The following is a 25,951-nucleotide window of genomic DNA, read 5'->3' on the forward strand; positions in this document are numbered from 1 at the left end:
CTAATAAGGATTTCTGGTTTTTTTCTCAGTTATCCAGGAACCACTGTTGCTGTGTTTCTTATGTTTGTTATTCTTTTTCCAGTCATTCTCTCGCAAGTAAGTCCAGTCTCCATGTTGTCGTATTGATGTCCAATATCTTCAACTGAAAAAAAGATTAAAAAGTGAGAGAGATGGTGGTGGTGTTTTAGGTAGGGTTTAACTGCTGTGAACAGACACCATGACCAAGGCAACTCTCACAAGGACAACATTGACTTGGGGATGGCTTCCAGGTTCAGAGGTTGAGTCTACTGTATTACCAAGGTGGGAGTTTAGCAATGTCCAGGCAGGCATGGTGCAGGACGGGCGGAGAGGTCTATATCTTTATCTGAATGCCACAGGAGAAGACTGGCTCTCATGTGGTTAGGAGGAGGTCATACTGCCTACCACCATAGTGACACACTTCCTTCAACACCTACTCCGCCTACTTCACACCTACTCGAATAAGGCCATATTTCTAATGGTGTCAAGCATATTCAAACCACCACAGGTGGGCACGTAGCATCATTTTCAGAGAACAGCGCATGAGTGTTTCTCTGGTGGCACTTTATTACAGCAAGCTCCATGGAAAACCCTCCTCACTCAGCGAGGAGCAGTGACAAATTTGGTGGCCTCTGTGATTATTACCTAGGTCGCCTGTGCTACAAGTCATCCTTGTTCGTGCTGTACTCTCTTTGCTCATGGCAACGTTTAGCTCTCTTTGTTGGTCATGGGCAAGACTAGGGTCATACAGGCTAAAAGCTCTGTGGATGATTCTGTTTTTCACAACACTCTTTTTGAGGGGTAAAAGCCTCCTCTTCTCTTTCTGTGACAATCAATCCTCCAGACGTGACCATTAATCATGTGTACGTTGGGACTTGCAATCATGTCCCTAGAGAAGCAGCTACAGTCATGCTAAGTAAGCCTGTGGCAGTTCTGGAGAGCAGTAGTTCCTACTTGCGTAACTGTTTTGAGGAAGCTGTGTCTGATCAAGAGAGACTTAAAATGATTCTTACAAAGATGGTATCAGAAATTGGTAGGTATATATCAGAAAAGGCTGCTTGGTACTGTGAGCATGTCTCTGGGTGCAATTTTAAAACGTTTTATAAAATAGGGGAGCAATTTGATGACTGGACTTATACCCATAAATATTTAATCTGTAGTTAACCTTGCTTAACTGTATAACTTTATCTGCTACCAGCTGAATATGGGCTCAGGTCGACAGGACAAGGCTGGCTAGACATTTATTTTTGGCTTGCTGAAATTGTGCTTTGTAGTGCAAAATCAGGTCAGGGATGGGTTGAGTGTCCCTGCAGTAGTGAGAAAGGAGGAAGGAAAATTATTGGAGGCATTTTTGTAATGTTTATTTTATAATGCTGATGTTAGGATTTCTTTTAAATAAAATAACCAGTGAAGTTACTGGTCAGGCAGGCAGGATTGTGATTGTGTAAATAAAGATGGCTTGAGATGTTCTAGGCCACTTGCTTGAAAGTCAGTAGGTGGTCAGTGTCTTCATTTGAGCCCTTGTCTGTCTCAGGACTTGAGCCTTGTGGTTGAATCTGGTATCCAATATTGCCTGGTCAGAGCAGTGCAGGAGAGCTCTCCCTGGTGGTGAGAATAAGGGAGAGCCAGTGGACTGATAAGCTCAGATACCATCTAGGCCTAGATCCTGAGCTCTACATTGGCCTACCCCCAAATCCATATTATCTGTAAACAGAGGCAATGCACTGGCGGAGCAGTCATGCTGCTCCGTAGCTGCAGAATCTCTATGACACAGGCAACAACAGGATAGTCAGGAGTCCTGATGAAGATCCAATGCTGATGAAAGAGATCTCGAACTAGAGCAATTCAATGAACATTAGCAAGTGAAGACATGTGGACAAAGAGATTTACTGGGGACCACCCTGGCATACTACAGCTTCCACAATGAGACGTTTTCTATGCTTTGCTGTTGTTGTTGTTTGGTGGTGGTGGTGGTGGCGGTGGTGGTGGTGATGGCGGTGGTGGTGGTGGTGGTGGTGGTGTGTGTGTGTGTGTGTGTGTGTGTGTGTGTGTGTGTATGTGTAATTGAAGGGGAGGTTATAAAAGGAAAGGGTAGATATGAGGGGATGGTAAAATGAGGAGGAATGGGGTGCATGATGTGAAACTCACAAAGAATCAATAAAAAGTTTTTTAAAATTTTATGATTATAATGTCCTATGTATTGCTAAGACACAGGATGCTGTCAAGGGAATTGCTGTGAGTATGTTAAGTGGAATGTTTCCCTAGAGAGGGTTCTGCTCCTCTGTTCTTTTAAACATTATGTAGTACTTCTTTCCTTCCTTCTTTCTTCTTTTCTTTCTTTTTCTTCCTTCCTTCCCTCCTTCCTTCCTTCCTTCCTTCCTCTTTCTTTCCTTCTTCCTTTCTTCCTTTCTTCCTTCCTTCCTTCCTTTCTTTCTTTCTTTCTTTCTTCCTTCCCTCCTTCCTTTCTTTCTTCCTTTCTTCCTTTCTTCCTTTCTTCCTTTCTTTCTTCCTCTTTCTTAAAGAGCAATTCACGTTTAAGCTGGACAGGTTAACAAAAGCTGGATGCCAGGCTTACTTTGGTTTATAAGCTTCACTGCTGCACTGGAGCGTCAATCAAAGTTCCACAGCCACTCTTGGATACTTGGAGGTGGGGCTAAGTGGTGAGCAGCAGTGATTTGACTTGGGGCAAAAAAGGCTGGAGAGATCAGTGACTCTGTAACCTTGCAACTGCATTTTGATGGTTCCTTTAAACTCGTGGACTTGTACTCTCTCCTCGGATGGCTAGCTGATTACTTCTGTGTAGTAAGTGAAAATTACCTAGACTATAATTTGGTGATCTAGACTTTTGCCTGCAAATCTAAAAACAGTTCCTTTGATGGGATTATTTGGTTCTTTCTTGCACAGTTTAGAGTATAATTTGGACTTTTGTCAGAGAAAGGGGAATAAGTAGGAAATATTATATGTAGTCAGACATCCTGCTTAAATTTGTAATTGAGAAAGAAAGTAGATATTTTGTCAGCTTTACTAATTTTACTGTAATTTTGAGAGTGATGTTTATGTTAGTAAGTGATAAAAAGGATGCAGAAATATCTAAAATTATAATACATTTTATGCATATTATATATACACATGTAATATATATATGTGTGTGTGTATGTATGTGTGTGTTGCATTAGAAGGATATCTTAATGGAGTTAAAAGGGCATATTTATATATAGGTCTCTATTATCTACCTACCCATTTATCTGTCTGTCTATCTGCCTATCTCTGCCTATCTGCCTATCTACACATGTATCCTAAGAAGACCGTTAAATTGCAGGTGATCTTTTTCTTTCTAAGAAGGAAACATAATAAACATTATAACCAAGGCTTTAGCCTAGGAAGACTTTGTAGCAGAGTGCTTGTCTTTGTAATCTTTCAGAAAGAAGACTATGTCCTTGCCTGCTTCTGGTGACCGATAATAATAAACGGAGGTCACAGGCAGTCACTGCTGCTGGCTTTCCTGGCATGGTGCAAGTCAACAAGTCCTCTGTGAACTATTTGTAAGATGATTTTGCAACTTTGTCTTCTTTTTTTTTCCTCAAGTTAAAAATTTCATCACCGTGACATGTAACTCATTTAACATAAGCTACTGAAACATTGATGAAATAGTAGGGCGCTTAAAGAACACTAACACCCTAAACTTAAATTAAAATTTTTTCAATTCACTAATCAACTACCAAGATGTTTCCATGGTCATGCTTTGCTGATAATAGAAGGTATGCAGAAATCAGTACTGCAATTAGGCAGAATTATAGACAGCACTGCTTTATCAGTTACATACTTCTACTTGCCAATCTTTATGCTTTGACTTACATTGTGATGCAATGCTCTATAGCAATATTTGAACAGCTTAACTGTAGTTACATGACAGAGTTGGCAATATTGCCTCGGGAACTAGAACACGGGGCAGCAGGGAGATAGTTAGCCTCAGTGGGCACTGTGAGAATGCAGGGTTGAATGTGCTTGTAGATTGGAGGAGATGATGTTCATTCTTGTTCCCCGAATCACAGCTTTGCTTGTGTCTAGATCTGTCCAATTCTCTTTCTCCCTTAGGAAACTAAAAGTTGTACTTACATATTGTAGGCAAGCTATACTTTCACAATCTCAGATAATATCTACTTTATATTATCCAGCTTACCTAAAGCTTTAAATACTAACTACAGCCAAAGTGATGTATTGCAGAGTACAAATGCTACAAAACCTATTTTATATTAAATGGCAATAAATTCATTAATTTTAGAATTATGTAAATTACTATTTCTGAAGAGTTAGATGTTGTGTTTCATCTAGCTTACTGAGTAAATACTTACTCATATGAAATATTGATCATTTTCTAAACTTAATTTTCTGCACTTAGCAGTGTAAACATTCAAAGAATTCCCAGTGCAAATACTGTTTCATAAACTACAAGAATATCCACACAGGGGACCGGTGAGGGTCACTACTCTACTGGATAATTAAGGAATCCTTGACTGGATTTGGTACCACAACAGTGATATTTGTTCTCTAAAGATGATGAAAGATCAGTAGAGTCCTGGTGCAGTCTGTGGAGCCTTGGGTTGCTAAGAAACTCAGTGACTATGAGCTTGCTATGGCAACCCAAGTTATCAGTGAGTGCAAACTTAGCTGGCATTCTGCTACATCTCCATATTTTACTGGTAAGAATATTTAGATAATACCTTCTATAATCTCACTAATTTTACTAGTTATGCAGCCAGCATAAATGGCACGTTAACAGACTCAAATATGAAAGTAGCTATTAATAATAGATTTTACTTACATGAAATTGATTTTTACTCCTAAATGTGTTCTATTTCAAATTTATGATGTCTGCTGTTTGCTCTCTCTCTCTCTCTCTCTCTCTCTATATATATATATATACTTCTTTGTATATGTATACATATATATATATACATATGAGAGAGATAACTAGGTATTCTTCATCAAAAATATGAGAAAATGGGAGATAAAATGTTATTTAAATGTTATATTTATAAATTTGACTCACTTATTTATCTATGAATATAGTGCAATTTATTGTTATTATTATTTTATTTTACTCACACATTTGCAGACCATATATATGTATATTGTTATGTAGTTTCTCCTCAATATCTTACATTAATAGCTACGTAATCTGCTATATTAGTACTCAAATTTCTTTGGCGAGCACATTGTGGAGGTCATTGCAAAGGCACAGGGAGACTGTCGTCCTTTTAGCTTGTGAACTTCCTCACCGCAGTGTGTCTATGGGACTGTGGTCTTTTTGTGGCTAGCTCTGCCATTAGATTCAAGGAGTAGCTTCACTGTTCTCTACATTTGTACGTTGTAGAAGCTTTGCTCTTCCTTGAGCTCTCCCTATGTAAGCTCTATGCTTAGCTTATCACTGTATTAATTCCAACTTTGTGTTTATCACTATCAGTAGCAGAGGCTCTCCTGAGACAGGACACCACAAGGCTCTGTGGCTGTTCTTTTCTCCTGGGCATTATCATTTATGCATTTTGTTTTGATATTTAAGTGTTCACCCTGTTAATATTTCTCTTGAGAGAAAACACAACTTGACTTAGGTTATCACAGAAAATGGCATGATTAAATAGATGCTAAATTTTTATACCTTTTTTCATATTTGTGATTCTGTAAATGGTCACCATCTGTGAATTACTTAGTATGTTAGCACAGGTCTATGGTGTCTCTGTAGATGGTAATAAGCCTCAACTTAGGGAATAGCACAAATGTAAACACAGAACTTTGGACTGTTTTCTGGAGTTAATGGTCCACTGAATGACTAACCCAGAGCTCTTCAAGATTCTAATGAGCATTCATTAAGTAAATCATGTGTTGCATAAGTATTTTCCCTTTTTATATAAAAATAGATTCTAAGCTGCACAGCAGTGGCTCATATCATTAATCCCAGCACTTGGGAGGCAAAGGCAACCCAGTCTCTGAGTTCAAAGACCAGACTCTGGTCTATAGAGTGAGTTCCTCTCTTTACCAAGGTTCCACAGAAAAACTCTGTCCTCAAAACTGAAAACTCAAAAAACCAAAACAAACCAACACAAAAAGAAAGAAAAGAAATTAATTATTTTACAGTTTATTCAATATATTCTGATTACAGCTTCCCTTTGGAGGGAGTTTACTCCTCCCAATTCCTCTGAAAGTCTGAACCCATCTATATTTATCTATGTTTAGATGGTTAACAGTTTACAATAAAATTCACTTCGCTTTGTTTTGTTTTGTTCTAGTTTTTCATGACAGGGTTTCCTCTTGTGGCTCGGGTTGTGCTGAAACTTGTTTTGTAGAGCAGGCTGACCATAAACTCAGAGATTTGCCTACCTCTACCTCCCCAGTGCTGGGACTAAACACGTGGACTACCCTCACCCAGCTAATAAGCTCTAAGAACCAATCAACATAGCAGACACCTTCTACCTGCCATCAAAATTTCAGATGAGTACATGGCGGCCATGTTTCCTTCCACTTTACATCTTGAAAATCATTTTCACAGCTATAAATTTATAGCCTTTTATAGGTTTCCTTTATATAATTTACACACAGATCATCTAAAATATTTAGAGAAAACATATTTCATAGTGCAGTGTAATTACAGTGCATTGTAATTATGTACCAAATATGCTATAGAATGGAAAGATTCAAGCTATCCACGTAAATATTTGCTAATATCCTGTTTTATATATATATATATATATATAACTCAGTATATATAATATATATTATTTATATATATAAATATATATATTTATATGTATAAATATATATTATTTATATATATATTTATATATAATATATATATTATTTATATATATATATATATAACTCAGTATATAATTCAGTTTTTGTTTAAGCAAACCACACGTTTTATTGGTTATATTGCATGACTGATGTCTACTAAACCAAAAATTTTACATCTGGGAAATTACCATCCTTGTAAATTTTTATATCAGATAACTGGAAAAGGCAAGTATTCACCATAAACATGTCTCTTTTAAGTGCATATATTTATAATAGGCTATCTAATATTAATTCAGTGGATATTTGGACAAAATTGTGTTTTTGCTTACGGTTTTAAACAATGATATATATTGTTCAAATTAAAAAACAATTCCTAGTAAATCTTCTACTTTTTTACTCAGAAATTGAACTTGGGATATATGATTTCTATGGCAAGTATACTACAGTGTTCTTAAGACACACAGAGTTCACCCATAAGGAAGGGGAGGGGGGAGGGGGATGTTTGCCCGGAAACCGGGAAAGGGAATAACACTCGAAATGTATATAAGAAATACTCAAGTTAATAAAAAAAAAAAAAGACACACAGAGTTTTAAAATGTAGTCCTATGACATCTTACTACATTTAATTATGTCTATTATAGAATTCATTATGTATAAGAATATTTTTCTTTTTTCTTCTATCCTTAAAACATTATTTCAAACACCCTTCTTGACCACATTCGATGAACGAAATGGTTGTTTATGTTACTCGTTTTTGTTTGTTTGTTTAAGTCTATGTGGTTAGGCTGACAAAGTTCTTCTGTGCAAGCAGGAAGACCAGGGTTCAGATCCTTAGCTTTCATGCAAAAGCCAGCCTCAGTAGTGCACATCTGTAATCTGAACACTAGAGAATAAGAGAATAAGATAGACAAGTTGTTTCTACTTTCTGTTCAGACACCAAGCAGAATTCATGAGCTCTGGGTTCAATAAGAGACACTCTCCAAAAAAAATGATTTTGAGAGCAATTGATTAGGATAGGCAACTTCAACCTCTGACTTACTATTACACCAAGGAGCATCTGCATGCATACATGCATATATGCAAATACATATTTTTGAAAGGGAAAAAATTGACACTCATTTCCCATATAGTGTCAAAGGTCATATCTGCAAGATATCCGGTGACACATGACTTTGAGAACAGCAAGTTCTCATTACTTTATGAAATATCTGAAGATATTAGTTTGGAACAAATACTACTACTATATTTTGTTTTAACCTAGAAAACTCTTAAACATTGAAGTGTTTTTTAAAGTTCATGAGTAACTGAACTGTGATTAATTAACTCAGTCAAATGTATTTATTAAGCTTCATCTTTATGTATTAAATTCTTCAAAACACATGTGTTAGGTTTTTCTGACATAGATTATACACCATTGTTTCACTTTATTTACATAGATTAAAGAAAAAGCCATGTGTAATCTAGTCATGGACAGCCATTTTATAATTATAAAGGTTTTCCATATCATTAATTTGCACCAAAATGCATAAAATATTACCACAGTGCTTATATTTTACCCAAATGGCATAGCAGGTAAGCCAGAGAGTGATTAGTAAATAGCAAAAATGCAATTTTTGTGTTCAAATTTTAATTTTGATCAGTTGAAAATCTCACATATCTTCAAAGAACAGAGTAACGTGTATGAAGTCAAGAAAGAAAGCAGTAGAATTGCAGTAGAGTAGCTGCAGTTTTGGTGGAGACACGTTTCACTCTGTTAAGATGTGGCGAGCTGCCACTGGAAGCAGCAGACCATACACAACTGCTAAACTGATAAAATGACCAGAACTGTAACAGGAGTCAGGGCTGCAGCAGCTTACGGTTTCCTCTGACTCAAGAACTTATGCGTATGTATGCGGAATTGTAATATATTGGTTTGGATGTAATCCCAAATTCACGTACTTGAAAGCAGATGCCATTTTGAAAGAAAATTCTATTCAAAACAGGATCTCAAATACTCAAAAAATAAATAAGAACACAGTGACTGCAAGGCAGCTTAGAAAGGCAAAAGATAAGAGAGATCTAAGGGCTTTCTGGAAACTTTTGATGGCATCTGTCCTCTGGGGTACTTTTCTTCATAGCTTTTAATAAGTTTGTGTAATGTGATTATTGGGGTTTTGTCCTGACTTACTTCGCTTGAATTATTTTACTTACTCTCAGTCTCTTTCCTCCAGCAACACTGTGATTATCAAACTTTCCCCAAGGAGTTGTTGAAAATGAGAGGAAACACAGGCCTAGCAATGTCTTGGAGCACATCCAAGAAATATTTTTAGAGCTCATAACACATGGAGGATGGTGCTCCCAGCCTTAGACATAGAGTTGGACTAATATGGGATACCCTTAGCATATTGATTCTAAACACCAAAGCTCTATGTTGCTAACAAAGACAGAATTACAGAGCACCACAGAGTACGCTGTGATATCCAGAGCATGTCACCTTACACTTTCGCCCACGAGCTGGAGGCATTATAGAATAGAACACTGTGTGGAAAGGTTTGTTAACCACAGCTAAGAGGCTGTGGGCTTTCAGAACACAAGGAATGGTGTATCCTGAAAGTCTGGCATGACCTTTGTTTTCCTTACATATTGCAAAGATCACAGAACTTGTTCACTAGTAAAGTCATTTGAAAGTAACATCCCACACCTCATACATAAGGTACCACAACCTATTGTGGTTTACCTGAGTTAGAACCAGGAGCAGAAGAGAAAAGTTACCCTTAGGAGGATAAGAGAAGACAGTAAATGGAATTGGCAGACACTGGCAATAAGATAGGGTTCGGGATGCCTAAACTGACCGCAAAGAGTCAGAAAGATGACGTTTTTTCTCTGTAGCCCACAGGGTGAAATACTTGAGTCACTGCCATCACTCAATAATGAAAAGCAAACATTAATGATTCTGCTTTGTTGTCGGTAGAAGGATGAATGACACTTCTGTTACCTACTGCTTAATTGTAGAAATTCCTAAGTGATAATTTCCTCTTCTGTTCCACAAGGTTGGAACTCCTTTCATCTAAGAAAGCAACAACATCCACCAGAAATCATACACAGGGCCATGGGAAAGTCCTCTATTTTAGGGCTATTCAGAGCACGAAAGCCATAGGTGTGTCATACACACTACGGATTGGTAGCCTGACATCTGTTACTCCTCTAGGGTCTATTTTCTGGGATGAATTCATAAAAGCCATGAAATAAATGGTAGTGGTGGTACACAGTTTTAATCACAGCATTCCAGAGGTAGAGGCAGGCAAATTACTGTGAGTTCAAGGTTAACCTGGTGTATAGTGTGAATTCCAGGTCAGCCAAGCCTACACAGTAAAATTCTGTCTCAAAAATACCACCACCAATAGCAATAGCAATAATAATAATAATAATAATAATAATAATAATAATAATAAACAAGGACATCTAAAGGAATCGTAGCAATCTAAGGAAAACATTTTGCTATGGTGGTTTTTTTATGACTTCATTCAATATATTCTATATGTTTATGCATTAACAGTATATAAAATTTATACGTTTATGTAGTTTGGAAGTATTGAATCGTACTTTGTTGAAACTGAAAAAGGAATTCTTGGAGTAAAAGATGTTTCCACTTTTAATGTGATGATTGAAAATCCTAAGCACACTGTTTTTTCTCAGGTTTATTTATTTACGTGTCTGACTGTTTTTGCTTGAGTATATCTGTGAGCACATGTGTGCTTAGTGCAACTGAAGGTTAAAAGAAAGTATGCTATAGGTAGTTGCGAGCTAACATGAAGGTGCTAGGAAGCAAAGCTTGACCCTCTCCAATCGCAGCATGTGCTCTGAACTGTTGAATCAACTTTCTGGTCCCCTAATCATACTGTTAAAGATCTCGGGGGTTTGGTTTAAGAAGTAGCATTTCTTGAAAGACATAACTTGTTGACTTTTCCAAGAATAGATCTTCAAGAGCCAAACTGGATTAATGAGGTTTTATTTCACTATAAGGCTGGACACATTGCTTTATGTATAAAGCCTGAGTGAAGCGGCTGTGTCACTCAGAGGCAGTGTTCATGCCAAGTGCTTCTTTGAATGTCAGGGCAGGAAGATCACACTTCTTCATTCAACAGCAACAGAAAGCATCAAAGGCGTATTATTTTCCATGTGGTAAAGTTTGAATTAAGCTATTGTTAGGTAAGATACTTCTTAGAATATATCTCCCTTGGCTTTACAAGGAAGTCTAATTGAGTTTCCATCCATGCTTTGGGAACAGTGAGTGGTTCTTGCTTGTGGGTCTTGTATATGTATTTAACTCTTTCAGAAACTATATTCTGCTATTGGGGCTTTAAACATAAGAAACAAATATAAAATATTATTTATGCACTTTTGTTTTTATTTTTAGCACAGGCTGGTCAGTCTCACAAAGAATACTTCATACAAAATCATTAGGTCTAACGTTTAATAAAAAAAATGGACATCTTTCTGTTTTAAAGCATTTATCATGTGATTCAGTTATATTACTGTTTGAATAGCATGACATTGTGATACTGTTTTCGAATCACAAAGCATATTATTTTGCTCAACCCAAGGGTCAAACCATTATTCTTTTTGCTAATGTTTTAATTTATTATTAACTTTGCTTTTAAGCTTCCCCCGCCCCCACCCAACACACTTCAGGAACTCTGTTACAGCCTGGCTTTGCTACAAAACACCTCAATATTAATATTTGTTTTTCCTCAATAAAAGGGAATGCTTTGACTTTTTGCCATGTAAGTTAAGACACTGAATAAACTCCTTTTCATGTTTTATTCATTACGTACTGGCTTAGCTGTTGGTTTAGCTGTTACTTAATGCTATGCCCTGCTATTTCAACTGATTGTACATTGTTGACTCCTGGTTGTTTTACTTGATATTTTTTTCTTTTCTCCTCATGGTCTCCCTTGTACCATGTGAACAAATTTCCTCATTTGTTGAAATGAACTTTTCCTTGGCGTATATTTTCATAGTTTACACAATCCCTTTCCCTTCCCTCACCTTACACAGTTAAGTCGTGTTAGTAAATTTTTCACGTAAGAATTGGGTCTGCCAATACTTTTCACTGCTTCATGAGATTTGCATATTGACCCAGCCATGCCCACATGAGAATTCTCCCCAAATACAGAGGCAGTCTCTGTTCACTCTTTCTCATTCATGCACACGTTCTACTGTAGTTTTCATTAAGCATGTAAGTAAGGTTATTTTGTGTTCTTAATGCTTCTGTTACAAATTCCTTTGATTTGTTTAGGTCATGTGATGTTAGCCTACAAATTACCTTAATATTATACACTTTCTTCTTTGAGGGGATCCTTGTAATTTTCTTTTGAAAGCAATATTAGGAACATCATTTATGTTTTCAATATTTTATTGGAATTATACTATTGCATATTTATATCTGTATCTTAATGAGACAAACGCATTATAGCATGCATTCAATACTTCTAATAAACAGGCTAGACATTGAAAAGTCCAGATGTATGATCATATTCTATATAAGTATGCATGTAATACACACGTGTAAATTATGTCTGCATGGACAATCTTTATTATTCTCTGGACATTAAGTAATAAATGATTTCCTTAGTATTACTTTGTTAATTAATGTTTTGATTTAATTTATAGGACATTAGAATGCCATTTTTATCTTATCTGATTATTAATTATTACCTGTTCATTGTTTATCATGTACACACATAATTTTCTTCTTAATTATTTCTAAACATTAATTTGAAAAGAATACAAGAGAGAGACAGAGAGAGAGAGAGAGATATTAACTGAGTAGAGGAGGTGGGTACGGATCTGAAAGGGTTTGAGTGAGAGGGGTAAATATGACTAAAATACATTATATTAAATTCTCAGAAAATAAAAATATTTTTAAAAGAAAAAAGAGTATATTTAAGATTTCATATGTTATTTAATGTGTTATTGTGTTTGTTTGGGGTGTGGGCATATGTGTACTGTCGCTCATGTGTGGAGATCATAGGGTAGCCTTTGGCTGTCTTTTTCCAACTTCCATCATGACTCCCAAGGCTTAATCTCAGGGACTTTGGTTTGAATGGCAAATATTTTCTACCATGTGCTATCCAGGTGGGCCATTCATTATTGCTTCCCCCAGAAAAAGGACTTGATGTTTGTTTTCACAAACATAGCCAAAATCTTAGTGTTTTCTGAAATCTAATGAGAGTGCATGGTGGTCAACTGAAATAATCCAAAGTAGTCCAATGTCGAGAGGATGGTAAAGGCCCAGTCATGTGTCAATACTCTCAGCTTATGACTACTTTAATATTAAGAATTTTTGTTATATACGCAATATGCATTTATAGTCAAAGTTATACAAAGATGTTGCTTTCACTTGCTGAAGTGTCAAAGAAAACAAGTCAAGTATCTTAAGCAGGCATCAGTTATTGAGAATCACCAATAACCTCGAGTTTCAGGTAAACCTACATTTTAAAGGTTATAGCCACCATATGAGTTTTATTAAGCTTGAGAATGTAGACTGTGTGAGCTTTCACTTCCTCTGGTGAAAAACATCAGCGACACAGTGACTATGTCATGCTCTGGTTCAGATCCTGTTGTGAATGTATGGGGATTAAACATGAGCTCTCGTAATGCATCTGTCATCTTCCTCTTAAATATGTCCCAATATTTGTGTACTCAACTTATTGCACTTCCTCTTTTCACAAGAGTTGAACTACATAAATCAGCTCTCTAAAATACTGCCATGAAAGATTTTTAAATAGTCATAGACACTGGGTAAAGGGTACTATTTTCATAATCCCAAAACAGGAGAGACATTGTAACTGGGTCAAAACCTCTAAAAGCAAATGACAGAACATTAATTAATGAAATACTGAATTCTATAGTTTAAAAAATATTTTAAAGGGGTAAAATTTTCATTTTCTTTACTGTTGTTTAAATTATTTGTTTAATTTACACCCAGATAGTAACTTCCCTTCCCTCCTATCCTTTCAGTCTCTCCCTCTCCCATCCCATCCTCCATCCACCTCTTTTCCCCTTTTCTTCCCGAAAAGGGGAATGCTACCGTGGGTATCAATCAGCTTTGGCATATCAAGCTGCAGTAGGACTATCTGATCTTATTCTGTTGAGCCTAGATAAAGCAGCCCAGTAGAGGGAAAGGAATCCTAACACAGGCAATGTAGTCACAGACAGCCCTTGCTGCCACTGTAGGAGTGCTATATGAAGACCCAGCAGCACAACTCGTGCATATGTGCCTAGGTCCATCTAAAAGGGTGACATTTTTAGTTGAATTTTTTTAAAATCTCAAATGTCAAAAGATTTTCTGCTTTCCTACTAATAAATAAGAGAAAAATATAAAGGACCTCTGAAGGAAAAAACTTGCAATATTATTAGAGTTAAGGTAAAAATGGGTAATAGGCTTCAGAAAATAGGTTAAAATTTATTTAAATAGTTACCATGAAGTCCAAAACAGAGCCTGACCAATGCACTTGTTAAAACTCAGAGCTCTGTATGAGTCAATGTAGACAGTGTTTGAAGGCTTCTTGCATATTGAAGAGTGCTTATGATCCTGCTCAGTACTGTGGGGAGTGATAGCTAAAAGAATGTAACTCCTTCCTCAAAGACAAACCATATCAGCAGTTAAATAAAGAGGACATAGACACTAATCAGTTGTATGACTTCTTCAACCATGATAAGTGACCTTTGGGAAAACAAAGCAAGGAAGAAACAAAGATTTATAGGCTCAGGAATGGGAGTGTCAGGAACGGAACCCTGACTGACTGTCGGGCAGCTTCAGGCATTGTCAAGTGCTGGACGCTACACAACTTAGTGTTTAATATCATTTTTAATTTTCATCGTTTTTTGATTAAAAGACGGAAAGTAAAAGGCACATTAAGTTTTATAGTCACAAACAAAAACAGACTATAAGTCATGGTTATATAACTCCTGTCACACACTAAATAGTCATACCTAATAAGAACAGGTTTCAAACCAACATCTGCTCACATTCTCATGGCAAGGAGGCTTCCAAAAGAACTGAACTTCAGTCGACTCATTGCCATTGATGGTTCTATTCTACCATTCATAGCATTTATTTATTGCTGGAATGGATATCTAGAGGGCTAGATGGACTTCACATGGAACACATTGGCTCAAAATACTGTTTCAAGCAATATTTAAGGATGAAAACTTAGGCCTGGTGAGAGATTTCCATCAGTAAGGCACTTGAACATCCCAGAATCCATGTGAAAAGACCAGGCCTGATGTTTCTAGTCCCAGAGCTGTGGAGTCGAGATAGACATATATCTGGAGCTTTATGGCCAGGTTTCCTCTCATAGTCACAGAGTCCCCGATGCCAATGAGAAACCTTGTCTCATAAAACAACAAAAAAAGAAGTAGATAGCATACATAGGAATAACACCTATGGTTATACTCTATCCTCCACATAATGTGTGTAAATGGACACATGTACCCATACTGATGCACATACATGATTACAAATATATGCATATACCTTCCGTCTCCATACACACACACATGAAACTAACCCAAGTCTTTACTCTTAAATGAACATAGCATGCACTGCATTAGTACTCAAATTGCAATTTCTTGAAAATTCATGCTGTGGATTTGATTCCACTGGGTGTCTTTTGAGTCTTAAATAGCAAGAGCTGTTGGCTATGAAGCTGAGCAAAATCTATCAGTGGCCTCTGCAAATGTAAATTTGGTGTTTGGACTTGCTCAATGGAATATGTGACATTTTACTCTCCAGAGAAAGTCATAAGATAGAGATGACATTAGAGTGTTAACTAATAATCACCCAAGTGAATGCAGTGTTCACGTACACATCCATTTTTATGACATATCTTTTCCTGTTAGTGCCCATATTTTCCACATTTTGTATTGCCTTTGCCAATATTGTTAAATATTCTCTTTAAGACTTACTTTATCTGCCCTTATGTTGAAAATCTATCTCTAGATGGTTGCCTTAATATTTATATGCATGAGAATTAAATCTGAGAAAAAAGCATTTATATTAAAAAGATTGAATTCCATAATAGGTATGTAGAAAATCTCAGTCAAAATATTTATTAAGATATTCTTTATTCTCCATTGTCTTGTCATGCAATGTAGATAAAATGTTCATAGTTTTAAAAGGATTGCCTATGGTTTCCTTTCCTATAAGTAACTCCTCCGATATGAAAAGGTCAGTAGTTTATAGTGAGGTTTAACAAGATGGTTTCATCTTTTAATCCACTGAGATCCAAGTCAAAACCCCAATAAAACCGGAGTGGATTAATGACCTCTTGGTAATAGTTAAATGGATGTATTGGTGCCATTCACCTTGGAAGCCTCAGCAAAGCATAAGGCTAAGAAGGAGTTTCAGATGTTCTCTCTCTTTACTTTTCACCCCTCTAAGGGAGAGGAAGCTGGGCCAGCATCACACACCCACATGTACAATGTAAGACCAAGGACTGGAGTAACTCTGAGCTTAGGAGCTAAATATATTCTTGCCTGGGACTCTCAGGTTGCTTCACTTCAGGAGCAACTTGGAGACGATATTCTAGTGAGTCTGCCAGCTTTTGGCCAGGATCACCTTATGAGGGTTTTGTCTGTCTGCTCCTGGTGTCTTTGTGAGAATATTCTTCATGTTGTAGGTTTAGAAGTGACTGCGGTACCTGAGATGCCAAGCTCAGTAGTAATTAGATTTGTATAGTCCTTGCTGCTTCGATTTGAATCAAAATATCTAGGCTAATTTTTTTTAAATCATGTCACTGTCCTCCTGAAATTTCAGCTAAATTAACAACAAAAAAAATGACAAATAGATAAGAACTTCCACTTAGAACAATGGGGCCATTTCCTTTTGTAAAGTTTGTTTGTCATCCCTGTTGATTGACAGGGTTTCCAATTGTTTTCCAAATTATGAATCTGAGAGTCTTTGGGTTCATGCTCTGTAGTATAGGTGGGGGGCACTATTCTTTGCACTTTATGATCTGAGATTTGCAAGTTAATTGTGACAGATCAACGAGTTCCCTAATTTACTTCCCCCTTGCTGCAGCCCAGCATCTGGAATAATGATTACATTTGAAAACAAAGCATTGAAGGGGTGGCTCACTTAATCAGTTCCGTTGGTTCTCTGGCCTCTGACTTACTTGGATGGGAACATAGCCAAAATTAAAAAAAAAAAAAAAAGACTGCTGGGTATTTCAGATGTAGGTAATGGGTCTTCACCAGAAATAGACCCCTATGAGTTTAACTAGCAGTGTAGTGTGGGTTTTTTTTTTTCTTTTCTCTTTTTCAATTCTGTTGGCAACAAACCACAAACTGGCCTCTGACACTGAATTTTTTTTAAAAGCTCATTTCAACTCTCCCACACATAAGTAGTGGGGAAGACAGGGTAGGGGTTTTCTATTGAGGACCTTTTCTTCTTCACAGCCGCCTTCTGAAATGTGTGGAGCAACTGGTGAATGGTTTCCTAGCTTTTCAAAGGTAAGTTGTGTGGGTTTTTCCCCCCTTTACATAAAAAAAATATTAGTTTTTCTACTCTTACAGTGATAGGAAATGATAATATTTTAAAACGCTTCTTATGAAAAATGTTAAAATGAAAAAGTAAATCCATTGCTTTTGTACACACTCTAGGCTTTATTTGAATTGTTATATTCGCTTTTTACAGATCTTCCTACATTTTTGCTGGATAGTATTAAAATTGTGTTTAGTGACCAGTGATATTTTAATTTATGAGTTTTGATATCATGTGTATTTTCCAACATTCATTTGTTAATATTTAAAGTGATTTATAGGCCAGTTGAGTTTTATTCAAATTTCTCTATTTAAACATGATTTTATATTAAAATATGATTAAGAACATTTTTAATGAGTATTGAAACAGTGAGATTAGTATACAAATGATTTGTAAATCTTATGGCAACACTGTCTTTAATGAAATTTATTAACACATTTGCTGCTGTTCTGTGTCAATAGCTTGTTGAAATGTCCATGGACAATTTTGGGTGAACTTGATTTTTCTCTACACAGTTAGAAGTGAGGAGGGTATTACATATACATTTACCAAAGACTTTTCTTTAATGAACAAAGATATTTTATTACCCAAAAGAAGTTGATTATTTCAAAAGATGACTATAAGTTTAATTAGTGTAAATCGATATGCACCTTAAATGTAAAAATAAAAGTAAATGAATGCCTTTGAAAATTAAAAAAAATTGTTTCAAATATTAGTTAGTTCCGTAAATCATAATTTTAGATTTAAAATTAGATAACACATTTTAGAAAAAATAATAATCTAATTATAAGTAACTATAAATGGCATAAATTATTTTGAATAAATTTGAAAAGTTTTTGAACATAGAAGGATCCCAGGACTTTCCAGTTCTTTCATAGGTAATTTTAAGCTGTCACTTTCTTTTGAAAAATCTAAGAAAACCTTATAGGACATATTGCTTTGTCAATCAGTAAAAATGAAATTCTCCAAAAAATTTTACTAGTTGATTTTCCAAGAGTCTTTTAGAGTATATAAATGAACAATATTTTAAAAAAATAAACTTTTCTACCAAAATCATTTTTGAACCAGAACAATAAACCAGATTCAGATTAACAGGTAACAGTCTGCGGAAAACATTAGAGTTAACAGTGGATGGAGCATTTGTACAGAGTGTACCCACAACTTTGGAATTCATTTTGAAAGTCACAGTTGATGCTCTTACCTTTAGTGAAACTTATGATTATTTTTTCTAAATTTGACATTTTTGACTTTTTTTTTTGCCTATTTTGCTTTTGATTTTCGGAAGGAACCAATTATTTTACTGCTTTGTGATTTAATCCAAGACTTTATAGTTAGTTTACTAGAAATTTCAAGTTCATGATCTGATGGAGTAGCTCTCTCACCACTGAACAAAAATTTAATATTACACATGCAATGTGTACAAATCAGATATTATTGAAACTTGAAAATTTTTATGTAATTTTTATATAACCACATTTACTACAGTTTTCCAAATTACATTATTGGGCAACATGAAATTAGTCATTACTACATTAAAGTTGCTTAAAATAATATTGCATAATGCTTCAAACTCATTGTGTGCAAAATTTAACTTCTTATAGTGTTTGATTTCATTGCACACTTGTAATCTTTCTTAATCTATGTCATACTCAGAGAAAATAGAATAAAAAATAATTTGCAAAAAATTCACAACTGAATACATATTTCTTAACTTCAGATTTTAAACCCTGAAAACCTTGCAGTAATATTCTAACTAGAATTTAGAGCAAAGAAAGAAATACTAATGCTACCTAGGTTCGAATAAATATTTGTACAAATGGCTCACATATATAGTTTCACTTAATTTCTAAGGTTGAATCAGACAGAATCCAATTAATTCCTAGCTGTATTCATTGTTAACAATTTGGGGACACAGTTTACAGAAGTTATAAAAATTGATTCTCAGGCTTAGGGAAGCAGATGATACTTCTTGGATCTTCCATTGGATGTTCTTGGAGTTCGTTGCTCACTAATGAAATTTTCCTGCTGTTACGTTTAAGCCAATTTGTCAAAAGGAATCAGTTCAAACCTACAGTAATTCCAAGTTAAGCCTCTAAAAGATAGACTTAGCTTTGAAGGATTTGGGCCATTATATGTGTAATACAATCTATTAATTACATAAGGTTATCCCCAAGACAAGTTTTTATTGTAATTCAATAAGTTTAATTAAGTGAAATGATTTATTGACACTACAAATACCTGTTTATTGATTTATTTATTATTTGCTGTAAATGTCACCCACATATAATCTATTAGGATGCAAATGGACATGTGAGTAAGACAGGATTCTGATGACTTGAATTGGATGAGAATTTGGAGGTCACCTTATCAAGATACTTACAAGTTTTCTGCAGAGCCCTTGAATCCTGAAGTGATATTTGAAAGCTGCTGTGAGGCACAGCTGAAAGCAAGATCATAATTCTTACCTTCTATGTTTTAGCCCTTCTCTAAACTGACTCATACGGGCTATTAAACCAAGGAGTTCTATGTCCACACATAATTTTATAAACATTGGCCTTAGGCCTTTTGTTCTAGTATGATCAAGTACTATCAGATAACTGAACACCTTCCCATAGAGAAGTTTTAATCCAGCAACATGGCTGCTTTAGCAAGAGATCATATGCAAATTCCTCCTATATCTGTGTGATCTGGCTGCAATTACAGACACATCTTTAATCCCAGGAGACAAGCAGCTCTCTTGGGTTCAAGGAGTTCAAGACCAGCCAGGGATAGGGCAAGTTTAACATTAAAAAAAAAAAAAAAGCTTAGGTCCAGGCACTTAGGTAAATGCCTTCAATCCCAGCACTCAGGAGACAGAGGCTTGCAGAAACTCTGGGTTCTGAAAGTCAATCAGTTCCATTGTATCAATGAGTTGAGAGGCCCTGCAGTAGAAAGTTCTTGGCAGTTCAGTTCATGGAATTCAGAGTCACTTTTACTGGGATAGTTTTAAAGAAAAAAGTTGTAGGTGAAGAGAGAAGGAGCCAAAGAATGATAAAGGGAAGATGAGAACAGATTGCCAGAGTTAGTTTGAGGCTAAGCAGAGAAATTCAGCTACAAGCTGAGAGAAGCCATTTTGAATCAGTCAGTCTTGAAAAGAGTTTTGGCCTGGAAAGCTGAGTTAAACCAGCCAGCCAGAATTCAGAAAGAGCTAGAAAGGGTAAACTTATTCAATTAGGCCTCTGAGATGACAATTACATCTGGCAAATAAAAATTACATTTACACCTTACTATGAATCTATTCTTAAATGTATATATTGTCTTTATAGAATCATGGCTTTGTAAATACCAATAGACAGGGTGGAGAGTAAATGTGTGAAAAGGACATAATCAATTTATTTTGAAAAAGTCCTGTACTCACATTTAACGTAAATTCAATTTATTCACTAAGTTACCCCTAGTTGTATTTCCACATTAGGTTATCATGGGTAAGTGCTGCTCTTTTCTCGGGTAAGGAAGATAGTGTATGAAAAGATAACAATTTCAACAGAGTTCTATGGCCTGGTTTCCAATGCTAAGAAGTGGGAGGAGCTTTATATGTAGAATAAAAATTTTTAGCTGTTGGGTGATGGAGGAAAAGATAGAACCCATGCCCCAGTCTGACTCTGAGACATTTTCATATTCGATGTTCAAGTGTCAGCAAACGTTACCTGTGGGCCATGCCTTTTCTAGGTGGAGTTTCTGAGGGAACACAGTTTGAAACACACGTGGGAATAATTAGAGATTCCTCCGGGGAATTTCCTCTGCTGTTCGGCCTACTTAGCTGGGAGGCTGCTTATAGTTCATCCTACCTCAGGCTTTGACCAATCTATTGGGTTCTACTAAGTTTCCCATGTAAAGGAAGGAGACTGTGCTTCAAAGTTCACAATAGGAGTACTTCTGCCAACCGGGAAAATAATAATAATAATAATAACAATAATAATAATAATAATAATAATAATAATAATAATAGTAATACAACTTACCATATAGAAGTCACTATGAAGTTCTGAAAAACGAATCTATATGTATTTTATGCACTGAATAAGAGATAGCAGCTGACAGATTTGTAGCTGGTGACATTTTAAAATATGCCATCTGAGTCCCTCTCCTCTTTTAGATTAGTTCAAACAGTTCTCTTGTACTGATTACTCTTTGATTTCTAAATTTCAATACTTTAAGCAGGAAAGTTTGATTGCAAATAATATCTTCACTATAGAATATTACCAAAATTAATGTAACGTTAGAAAATAGACAATGTAAAATATGAGCAGCTGTGCTATTGAGAAAATGTAAACTTCTCAGATCCAAATTGTGTGATCTTTAATAGCTAAATTGACAGACAGGAGTTAAAAAGACTGTACATTTCTCTGAAGATAAGTTTGGATGGACAAGCTGCTGACTAGAATGAGCTAACCTGAGCATCTATGTCCTCAGGGTAATGAAACACCTTCAGATTTAGTCATGTATGAAAAACCAGCCAAGATCACACTAAAAATCCCTCCTTCCTCATAATTTTAAGGGACTAAATAAATGATAATCAGTGGAACCTAGTAAAAAAGGATCTTTCCTATTTTAGGGGAAACCCAAACACTTTCCATGACATGATGGAATGATCGTGACTCAGTCATTAAAAACATGAGCCAATGGACAAGCTAACTTCCTCCATCCTGTCAAATATCAGCACATTGTTGAAAGAATGTTAGATAAATGCTTATATCAAGGTTTAACATCATACTCTAACTAAATATATTTCTTGATACTCTTGTTTTCTAAGAAGTCTGACTCAATATCAGTAGGATATGTACAATTGAAGCAGACACAACTCAAACCATACCCTCCTCTATCTGCTAATTGCTATTCTCATGTACATGTTTCATGATTGATTTCTTGGCAATGGAGAACAGGCTCTGTTTCTTGGGTGCTCCAGTAGATGCTGTTTAAACTTTGCATTTCTTGTCTAAACTCTTTGCTGACATACATAGGAATATTCAATAAGAAAAAAATGTAGAAATGGCATACTCACAATTCACAGGTGCATATCAAGTTCAGAAGAGATATTATTCTAATTTTAAGGTCACTTTATGCTCTTCTTGTCAGAATTGTAAATCACCTTACTGAATAATTTCTAGCATTTATTAAAATCTCTGTGTGTGTGTGTGTGTGTGTGTGTGTGTGTGTGTGTGTGAGCGTGTGTAAAACTTTCAGGGTTTAATTCTCTATTTTTGCCTTGTAAATGTCAATCAACATATCAAACTTGGCAGCAATTGGGCTTATGCACTGTGCCATCTCCCGGCCCCAAATAAAAAATTTTAATGATGTTCATATCAACATTAAACAACTTCCCAAATGAAATGACTCAGTATGTGCCTTGACTTAGATCTAATTAATTTGTATCTACCAAACTTCTAGAACACACAGGATTTCCTGTCCCAGTTCTAAGATCATGGACCCCACTTTCCTAAAGAGGTTCTCTTCAACTTCTCTAAGAAGTGTTAGGCAGATATGAAGTATGTCGGGGACAAATGTCTCTGGGTGTGAAGGCCTTGCTGTGCATTCCCAGTTTGATCTCGCAGGCAACAACTTAGAAAATGACCAAAAAAAGGGGGGGTGAATACCATTTCTGCTACTCACATATTAAGTTGCCACTTTCACTTTAGATCCGATTTTGAAACATTAGTAAAGTCAAGATAGGGAGTGACTGAGTAGTTCTTTATGGCCTCTAAGAAGGGTGCAGAAAGGTCAGGTTTATTTAATCTCCAACCTTTTATTTGTGCTGGCTGCTGGATCCTTCTGCTTTGATTTCTGCCTCATAGGTATGAGTTCTTCCTTTACAGCTGGAAGAAGTCCAGCCTCCTCCCCAGTCCTTTGGGTACCCGAAAGATTGTTTCAGGAAATGCCTCAGACCTTCCAGTTGCATGAAGAGAGTAGGCCTAAGTAAAGGGAAGCCCCAGGGATTGCAGGGGGAGTACAGTTGCCAAGAAAGGGTCTGGACTGTTATGCTTCTCCATTTTTGAGAAAGGCTTATAGTCGTACACAGAGTGTTTTATAAGTGCTCTCTGTGTGCCTTATCTTTTCTTGGTTCTGTTGACATCTGTGTTCCTCTTGGCAGCAGGTGTTTTGATGTAAAACAAAACTGTTACAAAGTGCAAACCACAGGTATACCACACTATGAATGGCAAAACACATCATAAAGCTGTCACTGAAACCCAACTTCGTCTTCAAGCCTTGATGAAGAAGACACGATTTTATTAGTTTTGATGCAGCAGAATTCAGTGGTTCTGTAAATTGCTTCCTTTCAATGTATTCAATAGCCACATAAAATAAGATGTCACAAATTAAACTGCCCACATGGAGTATACAAAGCAATACTACTGTATTTGAGAGCATTGACATTATATATATACATATATATATATGTATATATATATATGTGTGTGTGTGTGTGTGTGTGTGTGTGCATCTTCAAATCCTTTAACCTATGTTTTGTCAAAATCATTGATAATGAGATTAAAAACCATATACTTTTAAAAGTTTCTTTAATGTCTCCCATACTGTATGGCAAAAATGTCAGACATGAGCATAAATGTTGGAAAACAAGTAGTTTTCCTTAATGCTATGATGACATGAAAGAAAATGTTAGTATATATTTTGTGATAATGTGCATTTCCTCTGCCTTTGTGTCTTGACAGGTAGCTTACAAATGATTCGAAGTGTTGAAACTTTCTGAGTCTCAATGAACTATTTCTCACACAACTCAGATACTGCTGTTCATGCATGAATTAGGTATGTTACCACTACTGCCATGGCTTAGTAGACAAGGCATATCAGTCCAGCCACACTTGTTTTGCAGGAGGATTCCTGGCAGAGTATTGAGGGTTCTGTTTGGGTGGAGAAACTAGATAGGGAGTGAAGGTATAAAAAAGCATGCATGCTGTGGTAAGGAGTATTAGGATGGGGATGTTTATATAGCTTTCCTTAGATAAGATTATAGTATGTCAATCACCTTGGGATGAAAATATAAAACAGAAAATTAAAAAAAAGCGAGCATTCTATTTTATGTTGCTTCTGCTTCTATTGGGATTTTGTGAACAAAAAGAACCAGTAGGACCTAGAAAACCAGCGTGTCATAGCAAACCAAAAGATTTGTTTGTTGTTAGTTGGCTAAATGTTCTGTATCAGTTGCATGAATTCTTTGCACTTTGATCTTTTTGTTCTGATACTCAGGCTTCTTTTTTATGACCTCTTTCTAATAGTTGAACCAGGCCACATAGAAAGCATTGTAATTGTACCTGTGAGTTGGCAAGAAGCAAGTGCTCTTCCTTGATTCTGCTGCACGAGGAGGAGAATGGGCTGCGATCGGAACTGTGGGCTCATTACTGGAGCCGTTATTGGTGCTGTCCTGGCTGTGTTTGGAGGCATTCTCATGCCGGTTGGAGACCTACTCATTGAGAAGACAATCAAAAGGGTAAAAATGATTGAGAGAATCTTTTGTGCCATTTAATTCTTTTACCTTGTCTCTTGTTACTGTGTTATTGTTCTGAATGCTTGCTTGTTCTATGTTGCCTGGTAACTTTATGCTTTGAGTAAGGAGGGTGACTGTGAGTCACTGTAACCCCACAAGATAGTGTAAGCCTGTGGGAAACATTACGATGTAGTGCAAAATGATCGCATACACTCTTAGGAGCACAATGTAATATGGACTGGAAGATATTATTAATCTTAAATGTATCAAATGTGATAAAACTGCAGGTTATAATCATGTAGTTTAGTAGAAACAATTTTCTTCATCTTTGGAGTAGACTGACGTGCTTTTGGATAGAAATATTCAAATGAGTATTTTGTAAGAGTATGTTTATAAAAGTAGTTGCATTTTAGTTAATCATGAAAAATGCACATACTTATGTGTGTTAGCATGTCAAAAAGTGTCTAACATTTAATGAGGAGCTCTGAAAATTGATCATTTAAACAGGTATAATTGTCATTACTAATAAAGAGTCTCTGTTTACTCACTTCAAGATTTGACTTTGTCAAAAGTTCAGGGAAAATGTTCTGTAGGACACATTTTGGCAAACATCAATAAATTGGATCATAAACTCAAATTGAAATGATGTAAATATATGAATATGTACAAAATCCTCTCCCTCCTTGGTTCATTGTTCTGTGTTTCAAATTCAAAGACCTTTTAGTGAATTGAAGATTTATTAAGGGAAGCCTTTCTGCTGTGGTCCTGAAGAAAATTCATTAGTTTGGAATTAGTGGTTACTAATGAAAGAAACCTACCCAGACCAAAGTCAATGGTACAGAAAAGGTTTCTGCCCTGCCCAGAGGCACCTATTTTCATTTGAAAAAGTATCAACAACAGTACCCAAATGCAGGAGTACTGGCCTCACTTTCCAAGTTAGTTTGATTCTAACAAACTAGAAAGACAGTAACTATAGTGCAGAGAACCAGAGCAATGGATTAATGGTATTAATGTGCACTGAAACTTCTGTTATTGCCAAGACCATTCAGTCTCTTATCTACTTGTTAATTCTGGCTACATCACCTTCATCAAGATGTAACCTCAAAACCCAGTAACATAAAGCCAGTATGTTTGGC

At 36.0% G+C, this 25,951-nt stretch overlaps 1 protein-coding gene across 15 annotated transcripts in view; it reads left to right on the forward strand.

Moving 5' to 3' along the window:
• Cd36 (CD36 molecule) overlaps positions 1-25,951 on the forward strand; it is a 93,055-nt gene that overhangs the window by 34,721 nt on the left and 32,383 nt on the right. For 5 of the 15 annotated variants that reach the window (XM_063285673.1, XM_039107190.2, XM_039107192.2 and 2 more), the window contains exons 2-4: positions 17,251-17,304; positions 24,043-24,136; positions 24,607-24,818. In XM_063285673.1, coding sequence (XP_063141743.1) covers positions 24,699-24,818 — 120 coding nt within the window. In that variant the 5' untranslated portion in view covers positions 17,251-17,304; positions 24,043-24,136; positions 24,607-24,698. Of the gene's footprint in view, positions 1-28; positions 97-2,660; positions 2,821-3,439; positions 3,561-4,483; positions 4,719-15,130; positions 17,305-24,042; positions 24,137-24,606; positions 24,819-25,951 lie in introns of those variants that run through there. The other 10 variants (XM_039107196.2, XM_039107194.2, XM_063285677.1 and 7 more) reach the window with 8 other exon arrangements.

This window comes from Rattus norvegicus, chromosome 4 (genome assembly GCF_036323735.1).
Source record: "Rattus norvegicus strain BN/NHsdMcwi chromosome 4, GRCr8, whole genome shotgun sequence".
NCBI lineage: Eukaryota > Metazoa > Chordata > Mammalia > Rodentia > Muridae > Rattus > Rattus norvegicus.